A 15,907-nucleotide genomic window follows, 5' to 3' on the forward strand; every position below is an offset into this window, starting at 1 on the left:
TACAGTGTTACTAAACCCACAACAGTCTGTATATTCAGTAAATCATGCTTGTTATACTAACTGTGGAACCTAAGAGGTCAATCCCCTGCACTATGTAAAAGTGTGATTTGATCCTGTCTTTTCTGATCCCCCCCTTCTTCCACAGTCCCCAATCTATCTGCTGATAGAACAGAGTCTTGGGGACAAACTGCACATGCTCAGTTTAGTGTGTATTGCTAGAGAGTTTTTTGTTTGTCTTAGGAAAGTGCATGCGATTAGCATAGGGGCAATCAGCACTGCCCAGACAGAGGGTCAGGGGTCCTGCAGTCTCATAGGACAATCAGTGGAAAGCTTTAACCAGACACCAATAGAAGTCACAAAACTGCTACATACTTCTGATGAGAAAAGGTGTCTAGCATATTTAATATTTACTAAAATAATTGCGTGTCCATGTTCTGTGTATTGTGGGAAACCAGATATAGTAAATGCAGGGTCCTGGGTTAAGTATTTTTTTATACAAGCAAAGTAAGTATCTATGTTTGACATGCTATCATCTTTGTGCAGTCCCAGTACAGCAGGCCTCAGATGGGAGAGAGAAGTAGCACAAGAAGAGAGTCAGCTGACAGCCACACTGAAATAAAAGATGCTGACTGAGCCATTGAGTCCCCAGAGACCATTCCAAATGAGTGAGCACAGACCCTGCCCCCCTCTCTCTCTCCCTGCCCCCCCTCTCCCTGCCTCCTTCTCTCTTCCTTCTTGCTCTCTCTCTCCTTCTCCCTGCCTCCCTCTCTCTCTCTCTGCCTCCCTCTCTCTCTCTCTCTCCCTGCCTCCCTCTCTCTCTCTGCCTCTCTCTCTCCTTCTCCCTGCCTCCCTCTCTCTCCCCTCTCTCTCTCTGCCTCCCTCTCTCTCTCCCTGCCCCCTCTCTCTCCTTCGTTTTCTCTCTGCCTCCCTCCCTTCTCTCTCTCCTTCTCCCTGCCTCCCTCTCTCTTTCTGCCTCCCTCTCTCTCTCTCTCTGCCTCCCCCTCTCTCTCTCTCTCTCTCCTTCTCCCTGCCTTCCTCTCTCTCCTCCCTCTCTCTCCCTGCCCCCTCTCTCTCCTTCTCTTTCTCCCTGCCTCCCTCTCTCTCCTTCTCCCTGCCTCCCTCTCTCTCCCTGCCCCCACTCTATCCTTCTCCCACTCCCTGCCTCCCTCTCTCTCCCTGCCCCCTCTCTCTCCTTCTCCCTGCCTCCCTCTCTCCCCCTGCCTCCTCTCTCTCCCCTTCTCCCTCTCCCTGCCTCCCTCTCTTTCCCCTCTATCTCTCCCTACCCTCCTCTCTCCATGCCCCCCCTCCCTCCCTGCCTGTCTCTTTCTCCCTGCTCCCCTCTCTGCCTAACCTGAGTTCGAAAGAGCAAAAGTTATCAAAGGGGCTCCATGTAGAAACACTCTGCAGCATAAGTCCAATAAGGTATTGATAATGTATTGACTAGCAATTAATAAAAGGGCAACTAGATCATTTTAAGTGTATAAATGTGGCCAAACACTATAGAATCTGATAATACAATCTCCTTTAGATTTACCAAAACGATATACTAGGACACAACATCTATCCAATCACTCTGTATCGAATCAGACAGGCCCTTGCACTACATCAGGGGTGTCTCATGGGCTGCATGCGGCCCCAGGGATGTTAGCATGCGGCCTGCGCCTATCTAGGGGGACACTGGGGAAGCCAGGCAAATGCACGCGTGGAGGGATGCTGGGGATGCTGTGCAAACATAATTGATGGGGGAAGGGTGTGTGCTGATGAGATCAGCTGGTAAACTCCTTCCTGTGTCTTACTGGTTTCTGTGTCCCAGACCTACATAACAGCAAGTGAGGAAGTTCTCTAAGTGTAGTGCCCCCTTATTTTCAGTATGGGCACTACGCTAAAGTTAGTGGGGAATGAGAGAGTTATTTTTGCTCCCATTCATAATTCGTTAAATTTTGGGCTGCTGTCATTCCTGAACTGTCCTGTAGGTCAGTCTGCGCTCCAGGAATGCGATCCCATCCCTGGGCGACAGTTGGCGCTAGAGGGGTTCTGGCAGAGCCACTTTTCCCCAGCAGCCAATTAGAGGAGTTTTCCCTCACGGAGCATGCTGGGGGAGAGTATATCTGTGGCAGACGCCATTTTTCTTGGTACTTCGCGGGTTCCTGGTTCCAGGTGCGGCACCCACCTTTAGGGTGTGCGCACATCGCGGGCCCCACCACTATGGCCTACCTGGCCTGGGGTCGCGCGCTACGCGGAGTTCCAGACTCTGGGCCCTCCTGGCCTGGAGTGATTGATGCTGTCAAGGGGCCCCAGTGACTTACTGGGTCCCCCTTCTACTGAGGAGATCCCAGGCTGTATGCCGTTCGGTTGGGGGGTCGGCTTGAGGAGAACCCGGAGGCAGGTTGTCCAATAGGGCTTGAACGAACCATTGGGGATCTGGTGACCGGGACATTGCAAGTACACTTCCACTGTCACCCGGTGACCCTAACTTAATCTACTGGGAGGATTCGCTCAATCCGTTTTTTAGCTCATTCAAGTACAAGTGTGGCAGAGGCCCTAGAGCCAGGTCTGTGGCAGAGATCTGTTCCTCCAAGCAACCTAAAGTGACACTTCGGCTACCAGGCTTGTGGCAGGAGCCTGTCCGGAGGCACTTCACCCACTCTGGCTAGAGTGGCGACGAACTGTATCTACTACTACTGAAAGCAGGATTGCTCTTTTTCATATCCAGGCCTGACACTGCAAAGTTCTCTATTGCTTCATCAACCTTTTCTCTCTACCTCATGTTGATGTTGGTCATGTTGGGCCGGAAATAAAGCATTCAGAAAACCTTTATTTGATGACTGGACATTCGCTTACTCATCTACTCATCTACTCATCAACTTCACCCCTAGACAACGGTAAGAGGTAACTTAATACGCCGATCCCAAAACCACCAGCGGCTCCTGAGGGGGTAGCGCTACATAAGAAATACAGCAAGGGCTAAATTAAGACCTTGTTCTCAAAATCAAAGAAAGTTTTTATTTTTCTGCAACCGAGGTACATTATTGGTATATCAGTACATAAAAAAAGTTGGGCATAGCCTTTTTAGCCTAATCATTGCCCTATCTTGTTTCAGTGAGGCAGATCTAGAAAATACACAGAACCTGAAAAAAGTGGACCTACAAAACCATCACTCTGTCTTCAATTATCAAAGTTTAAAAACAAGAAAAATATACTACTATGGACCAGGTTTATATATATATAGTTATATATATATATATATATATATATATATATATATATATATATATATATATATATATATATATATATATATATATTACAATATTCAAACCCAAAACATCTATCCCTAAACTATAAAAATTATACTATATCCCTCTAAATGTCACCTTATTTAAATTAATAAAAAATACACGTGTATAAAAATGTTTTACCCCACACACAAGTCCAAAATTTGTAAAGGAGCAGTGTCATGAAACATGTACTCGTCTGAAAAATATGATACAGTTACCCCTTTCTTGTATCTTCCATACAATACAATGCCCACACATCTTAGGAGTACATGTGCATACCTTCCTACTTTTTGAGATGGGAATGAGGGACACCTATCAGCAAAAGTAGGCAGGCATAGGACACACCCCCTTGTCACGCCCCCTTAACCACTTAAGACCCGGACCAATATGCAGGTAAAGGACCTTGCTCCTTTTTGTGATTTTGGCACTTCGTTGCTTTAACTGACAATTGCGCGGCCGTGCGACGTGGCTCCCAAACAAAATTGGCGTCCTTATTTTCCCACAAATAGAGCTTTCTTTTGGTGGTATTTGATCACCTCTTTTGTTTTTATTTTTTGCGCTATAAAAAAATAAAGCCACAATTAAAAAAAAAAAGCAATATTTTTTACTTCTTGCTATAATAAATATCCCCAAAAAACATATAAATTATTATTTTTTTTCCTCAGTTTAGACCGATACGTATTCATCTACCTATTTTTGAAAAAAAAAAAAAACACAATAAGAGTTTATCGATTGGTTTGCGCAAAATTTATAGCGTTTACAAAATAGGGGATAGTTTTATGGCATTTTTATTAGTATTTTTTTTTACTACTAATGGCGGTGATCAGTGATTTTTTTTGTGACTGCGACATTATGGCGGACAATTTGGACACATTTTTGGGACCATAGTCATTTTCACAGCGAAAAGTGCTATAAAAATGCACTGATTACTGTGAAAATGACAATGGTAGTGAAGGGGTTAACCACTAGGGGTGCTGTTAAGTGTGACCTCATGTGTGTTTCTAACTGTAGGGCGGGGCTGGACGCGTGACATCAGTGATCATCGTTCCCTATATCAGGGAACAGACGATCACTGACATTGCCACACAGAAGAACAGGGAAGGTGTGTTTACACTCACCTCTCCCCGTTCTTCAGCTCCTGTGACCGTTCGCGGGACACCGGCGGTGATCGGGTCCGTGGGTCTTGCGGGAGCTCGCGACCCACTGCTGGGCTCTTAAAGGGGACGTATATAAACGTCCCTGTGCCCAGCCGTGCCATTCTGCCGACGTATATCGTCGTGCGGCGATCCTTAAGTGGTTAAAGGAGACTTGTGGTTAAACAAGATCGGTTAAACCTACTGGTGCTTTTTTTTTCTCACTACTATTCCTTTATACTCGCTTTTGGAATTTACAAATGCAGCAATTTAGAAATCAGATGAAAGGTTAACACTGGGAAAAACTTTTTGATAGATAAAAAGTGTATTTTATATACATCTATATAGAGCAGGCCTCAAGTCTATAAATGAATGAAGAAAAGACTATCCATAGTCATAAGAAGATTTAATACAATTTCAATCTCCCTTAAGTAACCATGTAAAATAGTTCAGGAGTGCTAACTGTTTTTCTGCAGCATTTTTGCTTTTTGCCTTTTATTTCTTTTATTACTTGTCAGATTTCTTGCTTTTGTATGTCCCTCAAATTTTTACTTTTTAGAAACTTTTATTTTTTTCCACAACCTAATTTATGAATTCATCACAGTCATTGAGGGTTATTTACGAAAGGAAAATCCACTTTGCACTACAAATGCTAACTACAAGTACAAAGTGCACTTAGAAGTGCAGTCGCTGTAAATCTGAGGGGTAGATCTGAAATGAGGGGAAGCTTTGCTGATTTTATTATCCAATCATGTGCAAGCTAAAATGCTGTTTTTTTATTTCCCTTGCATGTCCCTCTCAAATCTACAGAGACTGCACTTCCAAGTGCACTTTCAGTGCAATTTTAAGTGCACTTTGCACTTGTAGTGCAAAGTGGATTTGCCTTTCGTAAATAACCCCCCATTGTGATGAATTTATAAAAATTAGGACTTACCTGCATACAGTGACTTCAAGTGTTACTAAACCCAGGACCCTGCATTCACTATATCTGGTCTCTCACAGTACACAGAACATGAAAATGCAATAATTTAAGGAAAAAATAAACCGTTACATCATTTTTCTCATCAGCAGTGTACTGTTTAGCAGTCGTGTGACCTCTATCAGTGTCTGGTTATAGCTTGCAGAAGGAGTTTCCATTCTCCCCTGATTGCCCTATGAGGATGCAGGACCCCTGACCCTCTGTCTGGGCAGTGATGATTGGCCCTGTGCTGACCGCATTCACTCTCCCAAGAAAAGAAAACTCTCTAGCAATACACACCAACCTAAGCATGTGCAGCTTACCCCCAAGGCTCTTTTCGATCAGCAAATAGATTGGGGACTGTGGAAGAAGGGAAGGATCAGAGAAGACAAGATCAAACAGCCTTTTTACACAATGTAGAGGATTAAACCTTAGGTTCCACTGTGAGTATAGCAAGCATGCTTTACTGCATTTACAGACTGATTTTACTGTTGTGGGTTTAGTAACACTTTAACCACTTCAGCCCCAGAAGGATCTACCCACTTCCAGGCCTTTTTTTGCAATACGGCACTACGTAGTTTTAACTGACAATTGCGTGGTCGTGCGACGTTGTACCCAAACACAATTAATGTCCTTTTTCCCACAAATAGAGCTTTCCTTTGGTGGTATTTGATCTCCTCTGCATTTTTTGGGGGGAGTTTTTTGCGCTATAAACAAGAAAAGACCGACAATGTTGAAAGAAAAAAATATATTTTTTATTTTCTGCTATAAAACACACCGAATAAGAAAATTTAAAAAAAAAAATCTTCATCAATTTAGGCCAATTTGTATTCTTCTACAAATTTTTGGTAAAAAAATAAACAATAAGCGTATATTGATTGGTTTGCACAAAAGTTATAACATCTACAAAATAAGGGATAGATTTATGGCATTTTTATTATTTTTTTGTTTTCATTTTTTTTACTAGTAATGGCGTGATCTGCGATTTTTAGCAAGACTGCGACATTGCGGCGGACAGATCAGGCACCTAACTGACTTTTAGGACTATGAAGTTGAGGGAGAAGAATAGGAGACACTAGAGATTAGGCGGAGAAAGCAAGAAAATGAAGTATCATAGAGGTGGGGGGAGGGGCCTGTGGGGGGTGAGGGAGGTTATAAATGTACTATTTTTTAAATGGATGGAAAATGTGATGTTAGGCCAACGTGAGTTGTTCGGCTTTTGTATTTGTGTATCTTTTTTTTTACAGTTTTGCAGAAATAAATAAGGAAATTGAAAAAAAATAAAACCTGTAATTTTTTACACTTTTTTGGGAACCAGTGACATTATTACAGTGATAAGTACTAAAGATATGCACTGACATTGTACTAATGGCACTGGCAGGGAAGGGGTTAACATCAGGGGTGATCAAGGGGTTAAATGTGTTCCCTCACTGTGTGTTCCAACTGTGTGTGGGGGGACAGGCTGCCTGGAAAAACACACAGATTCGCCTTCCTGCACAGCAGAAAGACAGAATCTGTTAGGCCTCGTTTCTTGGCAAGAATCTCTTGCCGCCCGATCGTGCACACCTTTCTAAAGAACTGCGGTTCTCTTGAAAGGCAAGAACGCGGTGACGTCATTTTGAGCATGCATGGGTTTCCACGGCGACAGGTAAGTATACACACTCTCAGGTTTCTCGTCAGGAAACAGGCCGACAAGAATCTTGACGAGAAAATAGAGAGCAGGATCTCTATTTTTCTCGTCGAGATTCTGGCCAGATTTCCAGACGAGAAACCTGAAAGCCTCGCTCGGTTTACTCGGCAAGAAAGCTCTGCCAGCAGTTTTCTTGCTGGTTCTTGCCGAGAAAACCGAGCGTGTGTACAAGGCTTGAGTCATCGGCCCAGATTCACAAAGCACTTGCGCCGACGTATCTCCAGATACGCTGCGTAAGTGCAAATATGCGCTGTCGTATCTATGCGCCGGACTCAGAAACCAAGATACGCCTGAAAATAGGCTTCATCCGACCGACGTAACTTGCCTACGCCGGCGTAGAGCGGGCGCATATTTACGCTGGATGTATTTGGTGCTCCCATTGATTTTCTATTCACATATGCAAATGAGGGAGATACACGAATTCACGAACGTACGTCCGTCCGTCCGACACAGTGTGCATAAAGTCATACGTCCGGCGTAAAGTTATGCCCCATAAAGCAGGTGTAACTCAGCAGCATCCATGCAAATGGCTGCACCAGGGAACAAAAGCCAACGTATTTTACGTTGGACGTGAATATGACTAGGCATAGGTTATGTTCACGCCGTAGGCAGTGATCCGGCGTATCTTAGGGAGTAGTTCCGACGTGATTCTGAGCATGCGCACTGGGATGCGTCCACGGGACGGCGCATGCGCCGTTCATTATACGTATCTGTCTGAGACTCAGCCCATCATTTGCATGGGGTCACGCCTCATTTGCATGGCTCACGCCCACTTCCACATACGTCGGCTTACACCTAGGAAACCCAGCGCAGATTTGGCAGCACTGGCTTTGTGAATCCAGTGCTTGCCTCTCTGCGCTGCGTCGGCGTAGCGTAAAGGAGATACGCTACGGCGGCAAAAATATGCGCCAATGTATGTGAATCCAGGCCATCCTGTCAGAACGGAGATCTGCCTTGTTTACTATGGCAGATTCCCGTTCTGTCCTTGCGGGCATCAAGTCCGCCGGACCTGCTGATTGGCTGATGGGAGTGTGTGCCTACAAACGAGCCCGACACACATCTACGGCGATTTGTGCAGCCGAGCCAACCTGCCGCAGTTATACTGCGGCTGCTGGTTGGCAAATGGTTAAATAAGGGTGGTGCTTACAAATCGAAAATGCAAAAAGAAAACTTCTACAAAAGGGTAAAACGAGTAGTGTATCTTTTTCTATCATCCTCTTTAGTATCATATCTACTTCTAAAAGACAGGTGCGTAAAGTGCGTAAGCCTCTATGTACACATAGATGTTTAAAACTTCACAATGTAGTTTGTCTAAATGTTTAAAGCAATAATCCAGGCTGGCTACATTCAGGTTAATACTAAATATAAAATATTAAATTATGGGTTTGCATAACTCTGTTACATGAAATACACCGACGTCACGCTCAACAAATACATATTTTAATATTTAATCAAAAAAAAAAGAGAAAAGTAAAAAAAAGAATAGCATTTCATTTGGTGGAGCCGCTTATTGCTTCACCTGGATTTTATTTCATTACCGTGGCACTGTGTATATTGGAAGTAAGCGATGGCGCTGCAATATTGCTTAATGCAGTGGTGTTGCCAGAACAAAAAAAATGACACTGCCTGAATGCTATGCATACATAAGCTTCCCAGCAGACCGCGCGTGCATATAAAACAAAAATATTCCCCTATGAGATGTTAAAATACACGCACCCCTTACTCTCCTTGATTCTTCTGTTAACGGATTAGAAAGCGCACAGTTTGATGCCAGCCTCTCCTTTTTAACTATACTTTGTGATCTACTACTTATCTTGCTATACGGCTGATAAGAGTAAAGCTGATATGTGCTAAACTGTAGTAATGCTTCAAACTCAAAGATGAAACAATTTCGAATCCTCGCCTGAGGCTTTCGTTGCTTCAGCTCCTGCTGCTCCGTTTTCCCAGAATTCCCTCTTTTTACCTGCTCGTTGGGCTGCCTCAGCCCTGGTCAGGAAGTGCTGAAGTTGATTCAGTTTCTCGTGCTGCTCCTCCAAGGGTTTTTGTTGCCATATGGCTGACCCAGGCCCTCCAGCATCCCTCAAGGCATTCCACTTCTGGATCAGAGCGAAGAGTTCTGAGAAAGACTTGTGATAGCCTTGGCGCAGCATTTCTATGCAGATGCTGTGCTTGAACGAATTCTGATAGCTGCATAGTGAAAAAAAAAAGAGGGAAACAAATAATTCAATAGCTTTATAATTACAATAGCCAACGTAGTTAGAACATGCATCACATTACCTTTTACTGTTAATTTCATTTTAACAATGTCCCTAATGTTCCACATCTCGCTGTGCAGAATGCATGTGCTGTAATCAAGTGTCTTGTTATACATCTGTCATTAGCCTGCTGTTTACAGGCTGCTTAGAACACAGGGAAAGAGCTATACTGACACCTCACAGAACAACGCACCATGACACAAGTACAGTATTGTTATCCTGCCTTTCTATTAGTACTCCAGGACATGTCTGTATAAAGCTCTGGTGACTCCAACAGGCCACTGCATGTCAACAAAACATTTCTCATCTTCACTAAAAATGCATTAAAATAACTGTTTACAAAGTGTATTGATTCCTATGTACACCCTCTAGTCATGCAGGGGTCTCAAACTGGTGGCCATCTAGCTGTTGTGAAACTACAAGTCCCATGAGGCATTGCAAGGCTGACAGTTACAAGTATGACTCTCACAGGCAGGAGGGCCGCCAGTTTGAGACCCCTGTTAGTGGATAATTATTAATGTCCTATGGACCGCCAGGGGAGTCTGGAAGAGGAATATTGGGCCAGATTCACAGAAAAAGTACGCCGGAGTATCTGCTGATACTCCGGTGTACTTTCAAATTTGCCGCGTCGTATCTTTATTTTGAATTCTCAAACAAAGATACGAGGGCATTTGGCTAAGATCCGACAGGCGTACGGCTTCGTATCTTAGGATGCAATACTTCGGCGCCTGCTGGGTGGAGTTCACGTCGTTTTCCGCATCGGGTATGCTAATTAGCTGTTTACGGCGATCCAGGAAGATACGCGCGTTCGTCGCATTCTGTTACGTCGTTGCTAGTCGACTTTTCCCGTCGCAAAGTTACGGCTGCTATTTAGGTGGTGTAAAAATAGACAGCCCATGTTAAAGTATGGCCGTCATTCCCGCGTCGAATTTCAAATTTTTTTTGCGTAAGTCGTCCGGGAATACGAAAGGACGTAACGCACGTCGCCGTTCGAAACATTACGTCGGGGCGACGTCATTTCGCGCAAAGCACGACGGGAAATTTTAAAACGGAGCATGCGCAGTACTTTCGGCGCGGGAACGCGCCTAATTTAAATGGTACACGCCCCATTTGAATTAGGCGGGCTTGCGCCGGACAGCTTTACGCTACGCCACCGCAAGTTTACAGGCAAGTGCTTTGTGAATCAAGCACTTACGCTGAAAACTTGCGGCGGTGTAACGTAAATGGGATACGTTACGCCGCCGGATTTCTACATGAATCTGGCCCATTGTGTTTGCCATGGAGTTTCCATGTTCTGAGCAAGCTATTTCTAAAGGGAAAGATCAGGATAGAAATCAAGGAACTACTAATAACAAGCTTATGATAACAACGCAAGTTTCTGAACCGTCTTTCTTATCCTTGCTTTTCTATTTATTGCAACATGCATAATCCGAGTCAGTGGTTCAATCAGGGATGTCTTAATGAGAGGGCACACCTGGGCACTACCCAGGGGCCCCAGCTGCATGGGGGGCCCCTGCACTATCCCCAAAGCAGCTGGTTCTTGAGCCCACGCTGCCCTGAAATTGGGGGCCCCATGATGGCACTGAGAGTGATAGATACACAGGGGAGGCAGTCTGCCTCCTACCTACTTGATGTCTGTTTACCTGCACTGTCATCATTGTAGGGGCCCCAGAGCATTACTTTGCCCAGGGGCCTATGATTCTATTAAGACGGCCCTGGGTTCAATAAGTAGTAAAGCAAGGATACATATGGAAGCCCTGGAGCATGCAAAATTAAAACAAGTATCATACAGCCTATATGTAAAAAAAATAAATCTAAAATTTAGCTTATAAAAACTAGTGTGAACCCAGCCTTAGCCCAGGTTCACACTGGGCTGCGGGAATGAAATTGTGCTAGTTCAGCTGAATTCGCACAATTTCACTCCTGCTTGTCAGTCCCGATTTTTGTCCGTGGTTGCAGAGACATCTGTGTAAATCGTGGGCCAAAATCGGAAAATATAGTACATAAACTACTTTTTGAAATCGGTGCAGCCAATTTGACATGTCAAAACGCACCAGTGTGAACCAGGGCGCTGATGAAATCTTTCTTCTCCAATGTCCCCCACTCCCCCGTGCCATAAACTTATGGTGCCGTGGAACTTAAAGTATTTGTAACCCTAAAAAAAAAAAAAGGATCCTGTTCCTTCATCCCCGGAAAGATTTGCCCCCTTCCTGACAGGGCCATTTTATGGCACTGCGTTGCTTAAACTGACTATTGCGCGGTCGCACGACATTGTACCCACAAATAGAGCTTTCTTTTGGTGGTTTTTGATCACCTCTGCGGTATTTTTTTTTTTTTCACTATAAACAAAAAAAGCAACCATTTTGAAAAAAACAAAAAATAACAATATTTTTTGCTATAATAAATATCCCAAATAAAAATAAATAAAATAACTTCGTAATTATCAGGCAATCCCTTGTCTTCCATAATGCTAAATGCCCTGTATACATATGTGTCATATTAAAAAAATGGCGTTCTATACCTGATTTCAGATCGCCGCTCTGCACTCATGTAACCGACCGCCTCTCTCCTCCCGTCTGACATCAGCAGGGGATCTCAACCCCTCCCACTGTAGCTGTCAAATGGAGAGAGGGGAGAAGCGGCTGGCCATGTGAGAGCCGAACGGCGCTCTGAAATCAGGTATAGAACGACCTTTTTTTTAATAAGGCACATATACAGAACACTTAGCATTAAGGCCTTGTACACACAATAGGATAGCCAGAGGACAACGGTCTGAAGGACCGTTGTCTTAGGTTAACCTATGAAGCTGACTGATGGTCCGTTGTGCGTACACACCATCAGTTAAAAAAATGAACACGGTGGGGTTGGGGTTAGGGTTAGGGGTTAGGGTTAGGGTTTCCCATTGAAGAATATGGCTAGGACTCAGGAATTGGAACAGGGACCTCCCCCAAAGGTCAAAGGTCAGAAGGCGGGTTCCCAGAGGTCAAAGGTCACAGGGCGTGGCTGACCCACCCCCACCAAAGTGTACCCCCTACCCCAACTAAGTCGGGGAATGAACAAGTCGGGGAATGAACAAGTCAGGGAAAGCGTCTTGAGAGACACAGTGACGTAAAACACAACGACGTGCTGAAAAAAACGAAGTTCAATGCTTCCAAGCATGCGTCGACTTGATTCTGAGCATGCACAGGTTTTTAACCGATGCTTTTGCATACTAACAATTGGTTTTGACCTATCGGTTACCAGTCCATCGGTTAAATTTTAAAGCAAGTTCTCATTTTTTTAACCTAAGGATAAATAACCTATGGGGCCTACACACGATCGGTTTGGACTGATGAAAACGGTCCTTCAGACCGTTGTCCTCTGGCTATCCTATCGTGTGTACACGGCCTTAGGAAGGCAGGGGATTTCCTGATAATGACAAAGTGGGTTTACAACCACTTTAAGGGCCAATTCGTACTCACTTGCGTTAAAATGGATGGAAAATGAATGTACATTTCCATCTATTTTAGTCGCATTTTAACGCGCACTGACATCCGTTGACATTAATTTTGATGTCCATTTACATACATTTTTTTTACATCAATTGACCTGCATGCATAGTGTCATAGTGTGAAAAGGACACATTGGAAATTATTGTTTTTTGGCTGTCTTTCCGTTGATCTGCATTTTACAGCTGCACTAAAATGCAGATCAATGCATTGGTGTGAATTGGCCCTTATACAGCTAAGGGGCTCATCAGACACCCATCAAGAAAGCCTTACTATACCTGCCCTTTCCACTAGATCTGCCACGCAAAGAAGCTGTACTACAGCTTTTATGAATGAAACAGGATCTATGAATGGAGGTGCCGGACCTATCAATCATCCACCCATCCTCCATTCTTAGGCCTTGCTTCATTAGTATAAGTTATAAAAAGGAAGTCTCCCCAGCAAAAGAAAACCTCACATAGTAGACATGTGCGATTCAGTTCGTAACTAATGGATTTTCGTACAAATTTGTTAGTATTCGTACATTCGGATCCATTCGAACATCCGAATAGCTGAAAGAACCAAAATCCGAAAATTACGAAATTACGAATAAGCAAAATAATGAACATGCGAAAATACGAACTTACGAATGGACAAACTTACGAAAATACGAAACACCGAAACAGTAAAAGAACAAAAATGCCATCTATAACAAATGATTTGCATTCCGTATTTTCAATCCTTTGTCTGTTCGTAATTTCGTATGTTCGCATTTCATTTGTGTGTTCGTAATTTTGTTTCTTTGTATGTTCATAATTTAGCTTGATCGAATCGTTCTTTTGAATGGACAGTGTAAAAAAGTGTATCCTAATATGTATGTTCGGAATTTAGTATGTTCGTATTTTCATTCGTATGTCCGTAAATTAGTTTCTTTGCCTGTTCGTAAGTCACACTGCGTGAGTCACACTGCGTGAGTCACACTGCGATCCTGAATCTTTTTAGATTCAGTTGAGTCAGGTCTCGTGACTGAGAGAGTGGACTGGGAGTGGACAGGTAGTAAGTACAGGACTTATTAGAAATTAAGCAAGATACACCCTCTCAAAATGGCGTACAGGGGCGGAGGCTATAGCCGCGTGTTGAAAACGAAACTAAAATATGAGATTGCGAATGACTACGATGTTTTTACGAAAGTAGGAATCCATTCGAAGCACGGTAGTAGGCACGAATCAACGAAAACAAAACAATGTTACGAATCAACGAAAAAGGCAATCTCACAAAAGTAACAATTACTAAATTACCGAATAAACGAAAATTATTATCTAACAAAATTATGAATTTCGAATCAAAGAAAATAAATTAGACATAATTACGAATCATTCAGTATCAATGAAAATAAAACTGTTAACGAAAATACTAACGAGTCAGAATATGAAAACTCACGTCTTGCGTAATTTCGTTTTTATGAATCTACGGAAACGAGACGAAACTAAACTAAACAAAATTTTTTGTTGAGTACATGTCTATCACATAGATTTAAATCTTTTTACTTCAGATACACTTTATGTGTTTAACTTAAAAAAGGTACCGTATTTATTGGCGTATATTTATTTTTTAAATGAACCACTTAGAAGCAAAATAATGGTATCTGAGCATCAATGCAGCCTGATCTGTGCCTATCTGCAGCCTCAATGCAGCCAGATCTGTGTCCATCTGCAGCTTCAGTGCAGCCTGATCTGTGCTCATCTGCAGCATTGATCTTCAATGCAGTTTGATTAGTGCCCATCTGCAGCCTATAAATTTATCAAAATGCTCTCCCTGTTCAGTGCCAATCTGCAGTTTTTACCTTTCAGCGTCAGATCATCTCTGTTGTCACCGAGGGAAGAGGGGGAGCGAGATCGCCGCTGAATTACATAGGGCCATGATCTCCTTCATCTCTGTTGTCACCGAGGGAAGAGGGTGAGCGAGATCGCCGCTAAATTACATCTGAGGGAAGAGGAGCGAGTGCCGCTAAATTACATAGAGCCAAAATCTTCTTCCTGTGTATCCGGCGCTCCTTCACTCACAGCCATGCCTCCTGTCCCTGCTTATATGATAGACAGTACAGTAGTCCAATGCGGGGCCAGGAGGCATGACTGTGCGTGATTTTTTATTAAGAAGAATTGCCTATACATATACTTTAAAAGAGAAAAAAAAAATTGTGGATAATCATACATACCTAGGTGGATGCAGCATCAGACCGATGCTGCAGCTGTCCTCCGCCTTCTCTGCGCTGAGAACCGAGCCACCGAACACTGCCGATAGCTCTGTTCTCACTTCGCCCTGAACAGAGAGCTGGTGACTGTCAGTCAGCATCCTGCTCTGCTCCTCCACGCTCATTGGAGCGCTGAGCTGTGGAGCATATATAGAACAAGGATAAAGTCCAGAGTGAATCTTCAAAGAGAGGCAACCGATGATAGAATTTGTATTTTGATTGATACATGCTGACGTGTTTCACTCAGATCCTGAGTTTCTTCAGAGCAAGAGCTGTGGAGGGGGTGGGGAACGGCCGTCTCAGTGGCTCGCTGAGACTGCCATCAGTCAAGGCAGCTGGCGGATCCAGACTTTGGAAGTCGGGGGGGGTCTGTGCTGAAGGAGGGGGGTCCAGCTAAAAAGCGGCGCTTTACCATCGTCTTAGCTGCGCTATTCGGCCGCTAGCGGGGCGCTTTTAACCCCCGCTAAAGGTTGAAGAAAGGGTAAATGCGACTGTGTTTTGCCGCTGCCGAAGCGCCCTCCCCTGAAAATATTTCAGCGGACGCCCATGGCTGGACTTCTCCTTTAAAGAGTCACTAAAGGAATTTCTTTTTTTAGCTAAATAGCTTCCTTTACCTTACTGCAGTCCTGGTTTCATGTCCTCATTGTTCGTTTTTGCTTTGATGTTGCTGTAATTCCTCTCTGTTCTGGACACTTCCTGGTTGTCTGTTTCCTGATCACCACAGTACTGGGAGATTTCTCACTGTGGTGACTAATCAAGGAGGTGTGATTACTGTGTGTCTAAAACTTCTTAGCACCAATCCAGTTTCGTTTTGCAAAACCTTCACTGCCCTCTATTGGCTCTCTGGCTCTGTACATCAGAGAACCAGGAAACAA

The 15,907-nt window shown here is 43.8% G+C and overlaps 1 protein-coding gene across 3 annotated transcripts in view; it reads right to left on the reverse strand.

Annotated features, from left to right (window-relative positions):
* TTC29 (tetratricopeptide repeat domain 29) overlaps positions 1–15,907 on the reverse strand; it is a 374,706-nt gene that overhangs the window by 244,925 nt on the left and 113,874 nt on the right. For all 3 annotated transcript variants that reach the window (XM_040331767.1, XM_040331774.1, XM_040331760.1), the window contains exon 4: positions 9,023–9,246. In XM_040331767.1, the coding sequence (XP_040187701.1) occupies positions 9,023–9,246 (224 nt within the window). The remainder of the gene's footprint in view (positions 1–9,022; positions 9,247–15,907) is intronic.

The sequence above is a fragment of the Rana temporaria genome, chromosome 1, assembly GCF_905171775.1.
Source record: "Rana temporaria chromosome 1, aRanTem1.1, whole genome shotgun sequence".
Taxonomy (NCBI): Eukaryota; Metazoa; Chordata; class Amphibia; order Anura; family Ranidae; genus Rana; species Rana temporaria.